Here is an 18,556-nt window from a genome sequence, read left to right on the forward strand (position 1 = left end):
AATCACAGAGGTGAACATTTAGTCACGTGCCCGTTTCATAAGCTGGATAGTCCAATAAGGAGTTGGAAAGTATCTGTTTGAATGGTAAAGGCGCCAGCAAAACACACAGAGAGGGAAAAGCACGGGTGGTGTTTTCCAAGAAAAAATAAAATAGGCTGTTACGATCATAGTCCGTATAAAAATAACTATCTAGATTTTGAAAGAAACGTCAACCATTTCCAGGTAATCACGCGAGACTGGTCGGTTAGAAAGTTAAACGGTTGCTTGATTTTTCTTTTCTATATCGTGAAGAAATACATTTTGCCTGACGCCACCGGAGTGACAACGCAGGGTGGGTCGTGGAAATTCTAATGCTCTTTTAAATGCCTGATGTGATAAATTAGTAAATTCAATTATCTTGGTAGCCAGCAATTTACCATATTTATGCTGTTATACGAGCGAGTTATACTGTCTCTGTCAAATATTAAAATGTACGATACAGTAGCAAGTTCACAAGCATTAGCCAGCTAATTTAGCTTCTATTCTGAATCGTGGTTCTTGCTAGCTGACTTACAAAGTACCGTATCTGGCTAACAGTATTATTTACGTCTAATACTACTGTAAAACTGTTGCTTAACAAACTTTTAAAAATGTATTTATCATTTTGATTATTAGCCGGTCATGTCGCAGAAGCAGATCTACTATTCTGACAAATATGACGACGACAAGTTCGAATATAGGTGAGTCATTGATTTATTGTACGGTCGCCCTTTTTGCCTGTGTCTGTCTGTCTAATAAGCCTACCGTTAAGGTTAGTGGCTAGTGGCTACTAGAATTCATTATGCGCTGCTATGCTGTGTAGCTTGCTAATGTTAGCTGGCTAACCTGTTGCACGACAGAAAGCTTGAGACTGTTGGCTTCCTTTCAGGCACGTGATGCTTCCCAAAGATATCGCCAGGCGCGTGCCCAAGACCCACCTGATGTCGGAGACCGAGTGGAGGAACCTGGGGGTGCAACAGAGTCAAGGCTGGGTGCACTACATGATCCACGAGCCAGGTCAGTGGGTGCTTATCGTTAGTGTGTTTATTTATATACAACAACTCGGCCAGAACTGGGCCACCTAACTCCCCGTGACTAACATCCACTGACACTAGTCACAGACAGGGGTTTGCCATTGTCTACCTGTGCGGGGTGTTATGCTTTTGTTGTACATTTAAAACTAATCTCTCCCTGCACCTATACCAACCATTGTGTAAAGCCAGCAAGTTGTCACAAAAATATGTAAAATATTCTCCTTTGCAAATAAATGGTATGGGCCAATCTGGGAAAGCCCCCCAGAAAGTGTAACTGGCCCTTTAATAATACAGACTCTGTCTGCATCTTACCCAGAATCCAGTTGGTCTTTCTGCCCCGTTTCACCCGTCTCCCCCTCTGCATCTCCCCTCAGAGCCTCATATCCTGTTATTCAGACGACCCCGGCCACCCAGTGCCTCCCAGTAACAACCCCCCCCCCCCCCCCCCAAAAAAAAGGGAGTGATGGGCGGGAGCTTCAGGAAGGTGACGGACAGCTGATACGAGGAAGTCTTCGAGAGGTGGATTTTTGCGTGGCCGTGACGAGGACGGCGATCGGCTCCTGTGCGCACCCCGGCGAAGTGAACGCCCCCCGGGTTCCGAACCGAGATAGCACGAACTTCTTTTCTATTGCTGCTGCGAGTTTGTTTGTTTGTTTGTTTTTCTTTCAACATTTTCTCTCTTGTTTTGGGAGCCGGTCGGATCACAGTACTTGTGCTTGCGCGCCCAAGCCCCTGGCTCGTGTTGCGTACGTTTTTAATTGCGTCCACTGCCAAGTTTAGTTGAGTATTTTTTTTCCTTACTGCACCGAATGGGGATGTTTTAGAATGTGGCTTGGTGGTGGGGCGAGGAAGAGACTCTCTGTAATTTGAGTAATGCACACTACTTGGTGCATGTCACTGTATCGGTATGAAACATATTTCTGTTGTGAGCTATTTATTGATATCACCTGACCCAGTTCTGGGTTGACCTTGACTTTGAAAATGGCGCCAAGTCTAGAAGACTCCTTCCTCTACCTGCTGTCAGGCCTTGTTAGGAGGCGGGGCACACAGTCACATCAACATGCGGCTGGTAGGGGTTGTGTATGAGGAGTATGGCAAGTCAGAGGGGCCAGAATAGATGAAACTTGAAAAATGTGACCAGTGAGAGGTCTATAATACTCGACAGGCCAAAGTACAAACCAGTTTGTAATTATTTTGTGCACCAGTTCAAAATGATGGCTTGATGCTAAATGCAAGGTTTAATGACCCACCACCCATTTATATCTTTCATTTTTCCATCTTCTTCTGTAGCAAATGATACAAGATGGCCCAATCATTGAGTAGCTAATGGGTCCACACACCTGGTTTCGAAGGCCTACATTGGCTGCCAACTGAAAGGAAACTACAAATCCTGTAGTCCTCAAGGTCTTGAGTTGTGTGCTCACGATTTAGGTTGATTTGTGTTTTGCCAGGACAAATATTGGAGGCCTCGTTTCTCGTTTGGTCTGTTCGAACTCTTCTGGCCTGCTGTAGAGGCAGGAGGTACTGCACCCTGATATTCTGAGGTCTGCTTGAGCCCCCTGCTGGTAAATCATGGAATTGTACTGTGACTGCTTTGCCTTGGAAGTCAGACTTTTTTTTGCTTTTTGAAATACATTTTTGCTAAGGGAATTATTATTTTATTATTTCCGATGGCGGGGTCAGTTGGGTGTTGGCCAACTGTCACATTCACCTTCTGATCGTTTGGGGTCCACACAAGTCCACATGCATGTGGTTTATACTGTGTGTCCAGATTGCCTTAAATGGGGTCAATAATGCCTGCATCACACACAAGGGAAATACAACGGGCAAACATTTTCTGCGCTAGGTAGACGTTGCATGAAGCGAGGCCCTGCTGGACTGTTTAGGAGTAGCCTGGGGTAATGACATGTCATGAAATTCTCATTTTAGATTTTTAACTAACGCACTCAACGTAATGGAACAATTCAAGTGACTAACCTGTCGCCTGTGACTCGTCCTTGTTCTCAAATAAACCAATAAGAGTGTCATAAAGATACCGATTTATTTGGTTCTTAATGGTTTCACGTGTTCTTAATTTTTTAAAATGTGAAACTACCGAAGCTTCCGATTGAATAAGGGCATCGACGCCGCAAGGTGCAACACGAGGTTATTAAAAACCGCAGAATCGAGGCGATGCTCCACTGACGGAATGTAACTCGAAGCGCTCGATGTCAGGAAACGAACGCTGCAGCTGTTGATGTTTTGGCTCGGGTGCGAAATCCTGATGGCGGCGGCCTGGTTTTCTGTGGGGATGGAGCTGATCTTGCCCTGCTGCCTGTTAACGGAGAAACAAAATCAGGTCACACTCGGACACTCCTGAGATGAGCAGGCATATATACGGTGCAGTCCAAAAGTATTTACAACATTATTTATTTTCGGGCTCTACTCCAGCACATTGGATTTGATTTAAGGCAATAAACATGAGGTTAAGGTAAAGACTCTGCTCTAATTTGACATTTACATCCACATTGGGTGACCTTTTTATATGTAGTCAAACCCCTCCACATCCATATTTTTGGGTACTGGAAGTAATTTGACAATTGGCTGCACAGTTGTTTCTTGGCCGGCTGTGTTGTGCCATTCATTTTGCATTTGGAGTCTGTTGCTGTTTTCTCTCTAAATGAGGACCAAAGAAGTGTCAATGCCTATAAAGCAGGTCATCATGAGGCTGGGAAATCAGACTAAGTCAATCAGAGACATTCCTCAAAATATTGGGTGTCTCAAAATCAACTGTTTGAATGCTTGTTATGAAGCCGGAACGTACTGGTGAGCTCACCAAAAGCAAACAACATGGTAGACCATGAAAGACCACTACAGTGGATGACAGAATACTTTCAGCTGTGAAAACTCCTTTTCGTCTGTTGAAGAGATCAAGAACACTCTCCAGGACGTAGGCCTAGATGTTTCAAAGACTATCATAATGGGATGACGACGCAAGTATAACCTCAAAGAGCTTCCTCCCTATGCTTGCGTGTTCTCACACGGTTTCCCAGGTTTCCCCAGGTGTGGGTATTCCCACACACCAAAAAAAACGGCCAACTGCTCCCACGAAGCTAGGATGGGACAAATGCTGAGACACATTTCCCCACAGGGTTGAATAAAGTGCAATTTAACCAACTTCAAACTGACTTTAAACATAAAGACCAGAAAGAGTTAGAGAGTTAATTTGCTTAAAAACAAACAGATGAGACAAGTGTTAACTTTTATGAAAGTGATGGAAAGAAAGGAAAGAAGCTGCTCATGATGCAACCCCCCCCCCCCCCCCCCCCATATGTGAGACAGGGGGGATGAGGGGCTATGTATAAGAAGTGCTGTCATCTCTACATGTTGAAACCCAAATGTAATAAAATATGCTTTAATAAAAGCAGAGAATCTCAGCTTTAACCACATATGAATTGATTACAAATCTAAAATTAAGGGGTACAGAGCCAAATCAAGGAAAAATATGGCTTTGTCCCAAACATCATGGAGATCACTATATATGCAGTACAGGGCAAAAGTATTAGGCAAATGCTTTTTTAAATTTCTACTGACTTTAACATTATTATTTTTTTATTTAACCTTTATTTACCCAGGGTAGGTTCACTGAGCACGGATGCTCTTTTGCAGGAATGCCCTGCTTCCCACTCATACACATTCACACCTGGGAGCTGCCAAGTACGACCGCAATCCTCTATTGTTGGCCACTGAGCAGCTCCACTGGAGGGAGAGAATATTTTTTAGCCAATTAAATCAGGGGATGATTAGGTGGCGAGAGCCAGATCTGGGATTTTAGCCAGGGCACTGAAGGACCCCCTACTCTTTACGGATAGTGTCATGGGATCTTTAATGACCACAGTGAGTCAGGACCTCAGTTTAATGTCTCATCCGAAAGATGGCATCTCCTACAGCACAGTGTCCCTGCCCTGGGGCATTGGGGTTTATTTGACCAGAGGGAAGATTGCCCCCTGCTGGCCCACCAACACCACTTCCAGCAGCAACTCAGTATTCCCTGGTGGTCTCCCATCCAAGTACTAACCAAGCCCACACCTGCTTTGCTTCAGCCAGTCATTCATTAGGTACACCTGTTCAACTGCAAACTGCACCAGTTAACGCAAATATCTAATCAGCCAATCATGTGGCAGCAACTCAATGCATTTAGGCATGTAGACATGGTTAAGACGATCTGCTGAAATTCAAACCAAGCATCAGAATGGGGAAGAAAGGTGATTTAAGTGACTTTGAACGTGGCAGGGTTGTTGGTGCCAGACAGGCTGGTTTGAGTATTCCAGAAACAACTGATCTACTGGGTTTTTCACGCACAACCATCTCTAAGGTTTAAAGATAATGGTCCGAAAAAGAGAAAATATCCAGCAGCAGTTCTCTGGGCGAAAATGCCTTGTTGATGGCAGAGGTCAGAGGAGAATTGCCAGACTGGTTTGAGCTGATAGAAAGGCAACAGTAACTCAAATAACCACTCGTTACAACCGAGGTATGCAGAAGAGCATCTCTGAACGCACACCACGTCAAACCTTGAAGCAGATGGGCTACAGCAGCAGAAGACCACACCGGGTGCCATTCCTGTCACCTAATGAATTGGCCGGTGAGTGTATATATATATATAACAGATGGTTTATTACATTTGCACATGCCCAGAAATGTTTGAAATATTCAAAGCAGGCTAGCTCCCATTAGTCCATTTCCAGCATCTGTCAATTTCAAACAGTGACTGTGACAGTGACTTTTGAAGGCCGATCTGGCCAGTCTGCTCAGAAGGCTGCAGCTGTTTGTAGATTTCCATGGAGCCAAAACCTGAAATGCCTCCAGTGCTGAATTTATTCATTGATCCTAGATTGGTCACCGATGGTTCATCTGTAATTCAGTTTCCCTTATATAATAGTGTGTACACCGTTATCCTTTGCACACAGTAATGACGATGTGCGATAGATTACCGAGTCTGTTTCAGGACCGTCCAACATGAATAAACATTTTTATCCGTTTCTGAGCTGCTGCATTAATCAGAATTCATAATTATTCCATCCCCATCAAACATCTCGGACAAGAAAACGTTGCCATAAAGGTATGAAAAATTTAGAGAATTTGATCCGCCGTGTCAGCCGAAAGTAGAACATGAAGTTCTGCACCCTGACCACATGGGTGCGCTGTAAAACCGTTTTAGCCACGATTTTCATACTTTGCTTCTCTCTGCCAGGAAATAAAAACAACGTTCTGGCAAAAATGAGGATCAATACAGGACAATCTTGTTTACAGTCCCTTCTGGACACACTAACTAGTGTGCCCCAAATTAGCACCACGCGGTCCGTTCAGTGCTAGTTTTGAGGTTGACTTCAAGCGAAGACTAAAGACTCATCTCTTCAGGCTGCACCTCTCCCCACCCCTCCCTAGCCTATAGTTTAGGCTAATGCGATCACGTTAGTTTTTATTTGGCAGGATTGTTTTTGTCTGATTCTGATTAGGCAAATGTGATTTCAGTGCTAGTTTGTACTTGGCAGGATTGTTTGTTTGTTTGCTGAACAGGTTACCCTACAGGGTTGGAGTCCTGATCTATCTGGTCACTTCTGGCACTACGGTCTTTACTTCACTCTAATGTGTTTCTTTTGCACCTCTGCACCTTGAACTGATGTACTTGTTGTATGTCGCTCTGGATAAGAGCATCTGCTAAATGCCTGTAATGTAATGTACTGTAATGTAATGACTTTGTTTTATTATTATTATTTTGCCTGATTAATAGTATTGATTTCAGATATCATCCTCAGTGCATTCTTGTAATTAACAGAACTTGTTTTTTTCTCACCTCGCTAATAAAGTACATTGTTAGCCTACTTGACGATGTGAGGGAGGGAGGGAGGGAGAGAGAGAGAGAGAGAGAGAGGGAGAGAGAGGGAGTGTATGCTTTGACAATAATTACATTTGTATTTCATGCCAATAAAGCAACTTGAATTGAGAGAGAGAGAGATCTCCAGCTGATGAGCTTCTCCTGCTCTGACTGCTGAAGCTCAGCTTGTTAGCAGCCCTTACAACGGGGGCCAACCTGCGAGACAAAATGTTGCTGCTGAATATGAATGAATATTGTTTGGCCAGCAGAGGGCGATATGTCCTCCCGATTTGGGATCACCACCCAATTGGATTGGACAATCACCACCTGAAGCTCAACCCGGGTAAGACGGAGCTAATCTTCATTCCTGCTCTAACCTCTCCCCTCATTGATTTCTCCATTTCCCTAGGGAACACCTTGGTGACGATGTCACCCTGTGCCAAGAATCTCGGAGTGGTGATGGACAACAGGCTGTCCCTCTCCAAGAACTATCCCGCCTGGACTACTGCAACTCTCTTCTGGCTGGCCTACCGGCATCTGCCATCAGACCCCTGCAACTCATTCAGAATGCTGCAGCTTGTCTGGTCTTCAACCTCCCCAGACACTCCCACGTCACCCCCCTACTCACTACCCTCCACTGGCTGCCCGTTATTGCTCGCATCAAATTCAAAACATTGGTCCTAGCATACCAGGCAGTCAAGGGATCAGCCCCAGCATACCTCCACAAGATCTTCAAACCCTACATGCCAGCCAGACCCCTCCGTTCCCCTACCTCAGGACGCCTGGCACCTCTTCGCACTTGCGCTTCCCGGTCACGTCTCCTGTCTGTTCTGGCTCCACGATGGTGGAATGACCTTCCCGTGGAGGTCAGAACAGCTGAGACCCTGACCACCTTCAAAGGACTACTGAAGACTCACCTCTTCAGGCTGCACCTCTCCCCATCCCTCCCTACCTCCCTGTAGTCTCTAATTGACTATGTAATCTTAGGGTTGTAGCTAGGTAAGCTGTTTATCTTAGTTGACTTAGTTATTGCACTTGTGCCTACTCAACTATTGTTTGTATTATTTGCATAGACCGCTTTGTTGCTGTTTTTAGAATAGAATAGAATTTCTTTGTACTGGTGCATACAACAAAATTCAGGTGCACTGCCTGAGTGGAGCTCAAATATACAAGATGAAACAAGGTAATAAAAATATAAAAGATAAAAAAGGAAAAAGAAATAAATTTTGTTTGTGTTAACCAGATTAACCTACAGGGTCCAAGTTAAATTATGCGGTTGTTCCTTGCACTTGGAACGGTACTTCTCTTTAGGGTTTTCCACACACTTGTTCCTGGTTATGGTTATACACTTTGCTGTACGTCGCTCTGGATAAGAGCGTCTGCCAAATGCCTGTAATGGAATGTAATGGGATGTTCAATCGAAAAAGTTTTTTTTTTGGCCCAGCACTATGACACCTGTAATATGTTCAAATTGAAACAGGAACAAGTGCATACATTGTGATTAAACAGACAAAGAGGATATGCAAATGTCTGATTTGCAAATAAAATTGACTGTGATGCATTTATATAAGTCTCTGATAACCATCTGCTGTTTCTACAGAATAAAAGGGCTCTGAGATGCACAGTAGAAGGACAGATGAGTGTACGGCTATGGGATCTTCATTTGTGTAAAAGCTTTTTATGTGTTTTATTTGACATTCAAAGCAAGGAAATGTGGAAAATCTCACTACGATATGCTTCAGGGAGCTCACTCGCACTCTACAGCCAGGCTGGCCTTAGGAAAGATCAAGTCTGTTCCTTATTTTTTCTACATGGCTGAATTTCTAAAAAAAAAAAAAAAAAAAATAAGAAAAGAAATTTACTTGCAGAGCTGTTTGTTTCATTTTCTGTTTGCGCCATCGCGACTTTAAATATATGGAAAATGCCAATGAAATTTGTTTTTGCATTTTAGACGCATCATTTGAAATGGTTCCAAGCAGGGACGTGCAGAGGGGGTGGCTAGAGTGGCCCGAGCCGCTCCCTCCTTGGCTGAAATGCCCCTCTGGACCAAATACATTTAAAAAAAAATTCTTATTGTTGTTGTGCTGTTGCTGCTGTTTTTGTTACAATTATGATTACTGTTATTAAATCTGATTAAATGTCAGAAGATAGGCCAACTGGGGCAGCAGCTGCTCTTGTCACGTGAGAGACGTGACGCTAACGTTAGCTGTCAACAGAACATTCAGTCACCTCACTGATACCTTCAACTGGAATTTTTCATCCAGGTACATGGTGCGGAGAAGTCTGTGTGTGCATGTGTGCGTGCGTGCATGTGTGAGAAAGTGAGTTTTCATAAAATGTAATGATGTAGCGTGCCGACGTCGGGGAGTGGGGGGGTGGGGGGGGCTGGTTTCTTGGCTTGAGCCCCTGCCCCTCAAAATGTCTGTGCATGCCCCAGCTTTCAGGTGGAATTTCTCATGAAATCTTGCATGCCTTCTGATGTCATTTAAAGCAATAATAAAAACACCAAAGCGTTTCACATTTCAAACCATTAAACTTACCAGATATGGCATGGAAGATCACAAACCTGCCCAACGTGGGCTCTGAAGACGTTCCTCTGAGTTCTCCAGCTCATAGCCCACCTGCACATTACTGTGAATAATTAAAAGGCAAAACTTTGACGTATATGCAAAAAGAAAAAAAAACATTCTGCCTTCCAGCGTTGTCCTTCAATGTAATTTGTTAATGTAATCAGTGTAATTATCATTGTGTATTATTAGTGTATGCTGCAGGTGCTGCAATGCGAGATTTAAGTATCTTGTTCAAGGGTACAACAGTCGTGTCCGAATCAAGCCTATGACCTTCAGGTTGCAAGCCCTGTTCCTTATACTACACTGCCGCCCGCCCACTGCTGTCTTGGTTGTGCAGTTAAGATAGAATAGTTCGGTAATGCAGCAAAAAAAAACCTATTCTGTCTGAAAAAGTTCATTCTTGTTATTATTGTCCCTTTAGCGGTTTTATGGGCAGTCTTGTAGTCTTGCCAGTTAAAAGTGATGTCGACACGCCAAACTGTTCTTGTCAGCACAGTGAAAATGCAAATTCACCATCTCACTTACCGTGCATCTCACTTATAGCATGGGTAGAGGTAGCATTGAAATACATTTATACAACACTGCGATAGGAAGACACAATCACCTTTATACAAAATAAAAGATGAAGCACTAATGAATGAGAGTGGTTTTCATAAGTCCCGTCCTTTAGAAAGCAATTACTCGGTTTCCTTTATCAGATTGCAGCCAAATTCTAAAACGATGAATCTGTGAGAGAATGGATCATGGGAACTTCCTCATTTGTGAACGTGATGCCCATAATTAATTTACTCTCAGCTTTTTTTCTTAGAAAAGGGAACCATGTCAGTCAGTTTTGGACATAGTTAACACAGGCAGTCCCCTAAGGCAGCATTCGTCAGGCAGGGGGCGGGGGGCTGGGGAAGGGGAGGTGGGTTCCAGACAGGTCCACACTTCCTATCTACAGCACCGCCCCACCCCCACCACCACCCCCACCCATCTGCAATCTCACCTAGCGAGGTCGAAAGGCTGCAGCAATGTCTCATGTTGATGAATTCAGAAGTATTTCTTCTGCTTTTTTATTCACTGACACACATTGACAAAATCTCCCAATTTGTTATTTGCGAACTGAATGTTCAACACCCCTTCCCCTGCTTTGGTAATTCTGTTCTCTGCAATAAAGTCATTTGGCAACACTATCACTCCTTTCTGATGTCGCTACCTATGTGAATATACAGTGCCTTCGGAAAGTATTCAGACTCCCTTTTCCACATTTTGTTACGTTATAGCCTTATTATAAAATTGATTAAATTTATTTTTATTCTCATTATTTTACACGTAATACCCTATAGCATAGTGACAAAGTGAAAACAGGTTTTTAGAAATTTTTGCAAATGTATTAAAAATGAAAAAAAAAAAAAAAATCACATTTACATAAGTATTCAGACCCTTTACTCAGTACTTTGTTGAGGCACCTTTGGCAGTGATTACAGCCTCGAGTCGTCTTGGGTATCATGCTGCAAGCTTGGTACACCTGTGTTTGTGGTATTTCTCCCATTCTTCTCTGCAGATCCTCTCAAACTCTGTCAGGTTGTATGGGGAGCGTTGCTGCACAGCTATTTTCAGGTCTCTCCAGAGATGTTCGATCGGATTCCAGTCCGGGCTCTGGCTGTGCCACTCAAGGACATTCACAGATTTGTCCCAAATCCACTCCTGTGTTGTCTTGGCTGTGTGCTTCGGGCCGTTGTCCCATTGGAAGGTAAACCTTCACCCCAGTCTGAGGTCCTGAGCGCTCTGGCGCAGGTTTTCATCACGGATCTCTCTGTACTTTGCTCTGTTCATCTTTCCCTTGATCCTGACTAATCTCCCAGTTCCTGCAGCTGAAAAACATCCCCACAACATGATGCTGCCACCATCATGCTTCACCGTAGGGATGGTATTGGCCAGGTGATGAGTGGTGCCTGGTTTCCTCCAGACGTGACATTTGGCATTGTGGCCAAAGAGTTCAATCTTGGTTCCATCAGACTTGTTTCTCATGGCCAGAGAGTGCTCTAGGTACCTTTTGGCAAACTCCAAGCGGACTGTCACGTGTCTTTTACTTACATTACAGGCATTTGGCAGACGCTCTTATCCAGAGCGACGTACAATAAAGTGTATAACCATAACCAGGAACAAGTATAAGGAAAACCCTAGAGAGAAGTACCGGTCCAAGTGCAGGGAACAACCGCATGGTTCAACTTGGACCCTGAAGGTTAAACTGATTAACACTAACACAACGAGAACAGCAACAACGCAGTCTATGGAAAAAAATACAAGCAGTATTTAAGACAGGTGCATTAACTAAGTCACCTACGAAACAGCTACCTAGTTACAACCCTAAGCTTAGTCATTTAAGAGATTACAGGGAGGTAGGGAGGGATGGGGAGAGTGCAGCCTGAAGAGGTGAGTCTTCAGTCGTCAATTGAAATGGGTCAGTGTCTCAGCTGTTCTGACCTCCACGGGGAGGTCATTCCAGCATCGTGGGGCCAGAACAGACAGGAGACGTGTTCTGGAAGTGCAGGTGCGAAGAGGGGGAGCTAGCAGAACGGAGGGATCTGGCTGGCATGTAGGGTTTGAATATCTTGTGGAGGTATGCTGGGGCTGAACCCTTGACTGCCTGGTATGCTAGGACCAATGTTTTAAATTTGATGCGAGCTATAACGGGCAGCCAGTGGAGGGTAGTGAACAGGGGAGTGACGTGGGAGTGTCTGGGGAGGTTGAAGACCAGACAAGCTGCAGCATTCTGAATGAGTTGCAGGGGTCTGGTGGCAGATGCCGGTAGTCCAGCCAGAAGAGAGTTGCAGTAGTCCAGGCGGGATAGAACCATTGCTTGGACCAGGAGCTGGGTTGAGTAGGTGGTGAGAAAGGGGCAGATTCTCCGGATGTTATACAGGAAAAATCTGCATGCTCGGCTTACTGCTGCGATGTTCTTGGAGAGGGACAACCTGTTGTCCATCACCACTCCGAGATTCTTGCCACAGGGTGATGATGTCACTAAGGTGTCCCCTAGGGAAATGGAAAAATCAATGAGGGGAGAGGATAGAGCAGGAATAAAGATTAGCTCCGTCTTTCCCGGGTTGAGCTTCAGGTGGTGATTGTCCATCCAGCTCTGGATGTCCCTCAGGCAAGTGGAGATGCGGGCAGGGACCTATGTGTCCAATGGGGAGAAGGAGAGAAAAAGTTGCGTGTCGAGAAGTGGCTTCCGTCTGGCCACTCTACCATAAAGGCCTGATTGGTGGAGTGCTGCAGAGATGATTGTCCTTCTGGAAGGTTCTCCCATCTCCAGAGAGGAACTCTGGAGCTCTGTCAGAGTGCCCATCGCGTTCTTGGTCACCTCCCCAATTGATCAGTTTGGCTGGGCGGCGAGCTCTAGGAAGAGTCCTAGAGGTTCCAAACTTCTTTCATTTAAAATGTTGGAGGCCACTGTGTTCTTCAGGACCTTCAATGCTACAGACATTTTTTGTACCCTTCCCCAGATCTGTACCTTGACACAATCTTGTCTCGGAGGTCTACAAACAATTCCTTCGACTTCGTGGCTTGGTTTTTGCTCTGACATGCACTGTCAACTGTGGGACCTTATATAGACAGATGTGTGCCATTCCAAATAATGTCCAATCAATTGCATTTACCACAGGTGGACTCCAATCAAGTTGTAGAAACATCTCAAGTATGATCAATGGAAACAGGATGTACCTGAGCTCAATTTTTAGCGTCATGGCAAAGGGGTTGAATACTTATGTAAATGTGGTATTTCATTTTTTTATTTTTAATAAATTTGCTAAAATTTCTAAAAAACAGTTATCTGTTTGTCATTATGGGGTATTGTGCGTAGATTTATGAGAATAAAAACAAATTAAATTAATTTTAGAATAAGGCTATAACGTAACAAAATGTAAAAAACGTGAAGGGGTCTGAATACTTTCTGAAGGCACTGTATGAACATTGAACATACAGAACAGACAAGTGATTACTCAAGCATAGTGTGTTCTCCTAGAAGCTCTCCTGACATTCATCCAAATGTGTAAGATATGTGTTCGTTAAATAAATAAATAAATAAATAAATAAATAAATGTGTGTACAGCAGAAGGTCTGAGATACTAATGCTTCTATAGAAAAGTAGCCCCCCCCCCCCCCCCCCCCCCAAGGCTTGACATTGCAGAAAACCTGCATAAAATCTACAGTAGTTGCAGCCAATTTCCTCTGCTCTGTTTTGTGTGTTTATATACTTCTGGGTAATTATATATTTTTGTTCATATGAACGACTTCTGAATTTAGCATCTGCTACCCCTGGCAATACATGTGAACCATTATTCTTTTCCATCATGCAAAAAAAATGGAAACAGGTCGTGAGGAAGTGAGGAAGGTTAGATGATGCTGATATTAATGGCCCTGTCTGTATGCAAACCAGGCCAGGATGGGGAAATGAAAGGTAAGTCAAGGTAACTCAGTTTATATATGGAACCTTTTAGCTGTTGTGACAGTCACTGAGGCAGTAAAAGAAGAGAGGGATCTCTTAAGAAGACTAAGAAGAGGAGGATGAGGGAAACGAGAGCCATTACCTTTAACATTATATGACACACTATACACCATACTACTGTAGAAACTCCAGCCTACTCTAGCCCATGTTCTACAGCCATGAGAGGATCAAGACATCAAGTGCTTCATTGTTTATCCTGGAACATTAATGGACTGAAATCTAGTAAAATGAAAGGAGTATTGAAAGAAATCAAGGATTCACACATCATGTCTTTCTTCAAGAGACCCATATTGGCCCAGTGACACACATGTATTTGATGAGCTGAATGGCTTCAGGAAATACTTCACAAAGTAGGATGAACGACGAAAAGGAGTGGCCATCCTAATAAGGGAGATGATGGATTGGGAATGTTCATCACAGTGAAGATAATGAAGGAAGCAGGATTATACTTTGCTGTAAACTACATCTTCAACTTTACACCTTCGTGAATGTGTACAACCACAAACATGACAAACATGTTTTAGACAAAATCACATCCTGCCTAAAGGGGATTGATTTAGGGGTGCTAGTAATTGGAGGAGACTTCAACACTGCTCTCGAGCCACACTTAGACAGGACATCAACAGCACCAAATAAACGACATTCTGCTTTGCGGAAATGTGTTGAGAGATTCACAACATCCCTCAACCTTGTGGATATCTGGAGAATAATCCACCCAACAAGGAGAGGATACACGTATGCTCAAGGACTTACCAAGTCAAGGTTAGATTACTTTTTCATACAGGAAACTTCCGTCAGTTTAGTTCAGGGTTGTGAGATCAGACAAACAGAGACTTCAGACCATGACCCTATTTGCCTTAGCTTATTTTCTGGCACTCATGGTATCCTTATCTCCTTTACCCCAAATTTGCATTTAGAATCTGAGAACTTGGCTGCAAAAGCAATGCAGCTTCAAAAAGTGAAGTATGGGCATGACAATGACATCATTATGGCTACACTTTCAAAGGCACAAAACTCCAGACCCAGTGCCCTCGAGGCAAAAATAGACCCAGGTGAATGCCTCATTGGCTATTTCCTCTTTGCTGACTACAGACTGGTGGCACAGGTTTTCATCAAGGATCTCTCTGTACTTTGCTCTGTTCATCTTTCCCTTGATCCTGACTAATCTCCCAGTTCCTGCAACTGAAAAACATCCCCACAACATGATGCTGCCACCATCATGCTTCAAGGAATTAAATGGATCCTTATTTCACCCGACATGGATTTTGACAGTTTGGATGTTGACATGGATTCTTATTGGCTGATACTGATATGAATTTCAGCTCATCCAATACTGGCACTGATGTGATTTTTGCTCATCGGGCAGCAACATAGATTTTCCAGTCGATACTGACATTCTTCTTCTTCACTTACTAACCTGGATTCTCACTAGTCTAATGAAGATACAGATAGGGATTCCTTCTCATCCAGGCCTCACATGGGCTCATCAGATACTGCTGTCCATTGAGAATGAAATGGATATGAGGCGAAAAGTGGAGGACGTGACATCACATATCACATGACCCAGTATATAAAAAGTAATACGTGAATACAATTGGAATGCTCATTTTTGTAAAGTACAAAATGCAGATTCTGCTATTTTCTCATTCTTTTGCTGCTGAATGTTGTGGCATATCAGTTTTCCACTCTCTGTTTAAGTAAAAAGAAGGTAAACCAAAATAAACTCCTTAGTGTTAAAAAAAACCAGTAAAACCTGATCGTTTTGGGTTCTTACAAATTGTGGTAGTGTGATGGTGTGGGTATGCTTTGCTTGCTCGAGACCTGGGAGACCTGAGTAACCATGAATTCAGCTCCGCACCAGAAGATTCTTAAGGATAATGTCTGGTCATCTGTCCATGAGCTGAAGCTGAAGTGTTGGTTTATGCAACAGATTAATAATGTGTCATGGGGCTTAATGACACATTATATGTAGCCCAGTCAAATGACTCATGTTTGAGAACATCATTTAATGAATGTGATGAATGTTGAGGGAAAAATCTGAGCACACTCCAAGCCTAATGTGTAAAGGAAGGGGCAAGATAAAGAGTGCAAGTATGATGTGAAAAAAGAAGAGAGATTGGAAATGAGAGAGGGAGATATCAAGAGAATAAAGTGATACAGGTGTGGCCCACCCACTCTTTGCATTTGGCTGTTTGCAGTGGCTGTTTGTCCACAGAGAGAACCGTGCTTCACCATAGCGAGCCTTTTAACTCCACCCCTCCCTCCTGTGGTCATTCGCCTATACACTAGTGTTGTAGCAGGATACACAATGGTATTTATGCAGGCTACACAAGCCAAAGACAGGTCTGCATCTACTACATGTGTTCATTCGCCACTCAGATACTCCCGCTGTTTGGTTTGTGGAGGGCTTTCTTACAGTTGATGAGTTCGATGTGATGAGTTTTGGTTTCTTGCTGTTGGTGAGCTCGAAGCACTGTTTGATGTATCTGAGGGGCTTCCTACAGTAGTTTGCGCAGTATAAGCAGTACAGCAGTAGCCTATTACGCAGTTTTGTGGACCAAATTGAGGAGGAAAAGCATTCATTTTGTTCACCTGTGTAGCCTAATGTAGAATCTAATGTCTGATGGCTGTGAAGAAGATACTGATCTGCAAGTACAGAGCTGAAAGACCAGTGAGTATTCTAATACGACCTTTTTGTTCTCTGAACGTAAAAATCTGGTTCTGTGGTACAGTGCAGACTTGCACAAATATTTTTGCAGTGTTTCCCTTCTTGATAATATTCGTAGAAGCCAGAAATGGGGAAAATAACTGCTTAAAACACTTTGACCCAGTAACATCCCCACAGATGAAAACTGACAATTGAAACAGAAACATTTTGTTGATTATTCTGCAATGTTCAGAACAGAAGTCTTATTTCACATCTTTGTTCATTTTTGTTAGTTGTATGTTTAGTCAAAAATTCTCAGTGCAAGAGAATTTGATGAAAAAAGGGAAGTTTTTTTTACAAATATGATTTCAAAACATAAAAATGTATTTTATTATTATTATTGATACACAAATGAATTAATTCCAAATGTAAAAAAGAATAATTATATGTTTAAAAAAACAGTCTACCTGGTGGGCGAATAAAGCTATAAGGGAGAGGAACAGAACAAAAGTGATCACATTGCTCCGTTTCTTTGGGAGGCAGTAGAGGACTGAATTGCACACGTACAAACCAGAAATGTCTTTGGGAGCGCTGTTATACATTAAGTTATTGACCGTGTTGCATTTATCAAGCCTTGCATTTATGGAAACTCTCCCCATTGTTTGCGAAAGGAAATAATCTTTAAAAATATATAAAAAAAAAAAAAAATTACTTCATCTTTAGGAGCAGTTGCTCGTTAGAGTAGCTGTGAGATGGTGACTCTAGAGATGATTGGCTATTTGGTATGGAATTAAACAACTTAAAGCTGTATTTTGAGATTTTTCTCTACTAATGAGATGTGTTAAGATGCTATCTAGTTTGTATGTAAACTGAGCACTACAGTAGGTACAATTCAAAGGTAAGAAAATGGCCAGCAATGTTGCGCTGAATGGTCTGTTCTCGTCATTATGTTATGTTGTGTGATTTATCATGTCTGGCCATTGGACTGAAGACAAACACCTTGACCTGACTGTAAACATCACATCATGTGACTGTAAACATGAAAGACTGTGAATGAACATGAATAGACAGTGCAGTTTACAAATGTGCATTGTATTGATTTAGCCACACCCCAGCCTACACTGAGCAACCTAACAGGATAATCTGGTGCCAGTGTTTTCACTTTCGTTTTTTCATTTTTGAAAGTCAAATTTTATCTTTTGGATTTTGAACTTCCTCAAAAAAAAATGAGATCAGTAAAAAGTAAAACTAAAATGCATATTAACAGATTTAAATGTTATTTTCTCCCTTTTAATTATTATTTTCTTTATGCAGGAACTGTGACCAGTCTATCAACAGTAGTAAAATAGCAAAAAAAGTACTGCACATATGAAAACAATACTGAGGAGAATTAATTGTGTAAAAAATAATTTGTGGGTTTCCGTACCGTACACATGTATACAAAGATGTTAAAATCAAAACACTCCTTGTTTTATCATAATCCAAGTCATTGATTACACATGCAAAACTTTATTCTGCCATGGGAATATGGGAGACAAATTAATTTGTTGCTTTTTTGAATAAATCTCAGAATCACGTGACAAAAGCAACACAGCTGACTGTGGGGTCTGAAAGCTAGAGATTTGTGACTGGATGTTGTTTCTGTACAGATTGGACCATGTAGTCTAATTCCAGCTCCATCTGCTTTATCACTAAGAACTGCTTAAAAACAGTAATTACACCCTGATTTGAAACTATTTACATTGTTTTAACATCACACACATATAAAGAATGATAAATTCAGCATTTATTTGCATATAACCTATTTTCACAAAAATGAAACTCAGACTCTATAATTCTCACGTTACGAAACACAGATCCTCATAGGTGTCACCATGCAAAACCCCACTCCTTTATTACCTCATCTTCTTTCATGTGTTCTATTCTCATTCCTCTGGCATG

The 18,556-nt window shown here is 42.6% G+C and overlaps 1 protein-coding gene across 2 annotated transcripts; it reads left to right on the forward strand.

Moving 5' to 3' along the window:
* Positions 1-71: 71 nt before the first annotated feature.
* Positions 72-3,083, forward strand: LOC118233007 (cyclin-dependent kinases regulatory subunit 1). Of its 2 annotated transcripts, none has more exons than XM_035428296.1 (4): positions 72-222; positions 655-719; positions 908-1,035; positions 1,427-3,083. In XM_035428296.1, the coding sequence occupies exons 1-4, from the start codon at positions 82-84 to the stop codon at positions 1,477-1,479; spliced, it is 387 nt and encodes a 128-aa protein (XP_035284187.1). In that variant the 5' UTR covers positions 72-81; the 3' UTR covers positions 1,480-3,083. The 2 variants fall into 2 exon arrangements, with proteins under 2 accessions (XP_035284187.1, XP_035284188.1); XM_035428297.1 differs by having other exon boundaries at positions 73-331.
* The last annotated feature ends 15,473 nt before the right edge of the window (positions 3,084-18,556 follow it).

This window comes from Anguilla anguilla, chromosome 8, assembly GCF_013347855.1.
Source record: "Anguilla anguilla isolate fAngAng1 chromosome 8, fAngAng1.pri, whole genome shotgun sequence".
NCBI classification, from domain to species: domain Eukaryota; kingdom Metazoa; phylum Chordata; class Actinopteri; order Anguilliformes; family Anguillidae; genus Anguilla; species Anguilla anguilla.

Coding starts and splice junctions, on each gene's coding strand:
- LOC118233007 (XM_035428296.1), top strand. CDS start 82: ATGGTAAAGGCGCCAGCAAAACACACAGAGAGGGAAAAGCACGGGTGG. Junction 720..907: donor GACGACAAGTTCGAATATAG/GTGAGTCATTGA, acceptor GCTTCCTTTCAG/GCACGTGATGCTTCCCAAAG. Junction 1,036..1,426: donor CTACATGATCCACGAGCCAG/GTCAGTGGGTGC, acceptor ATCTCCCCTCAG/AGCCTCATATCCTGTTATTC.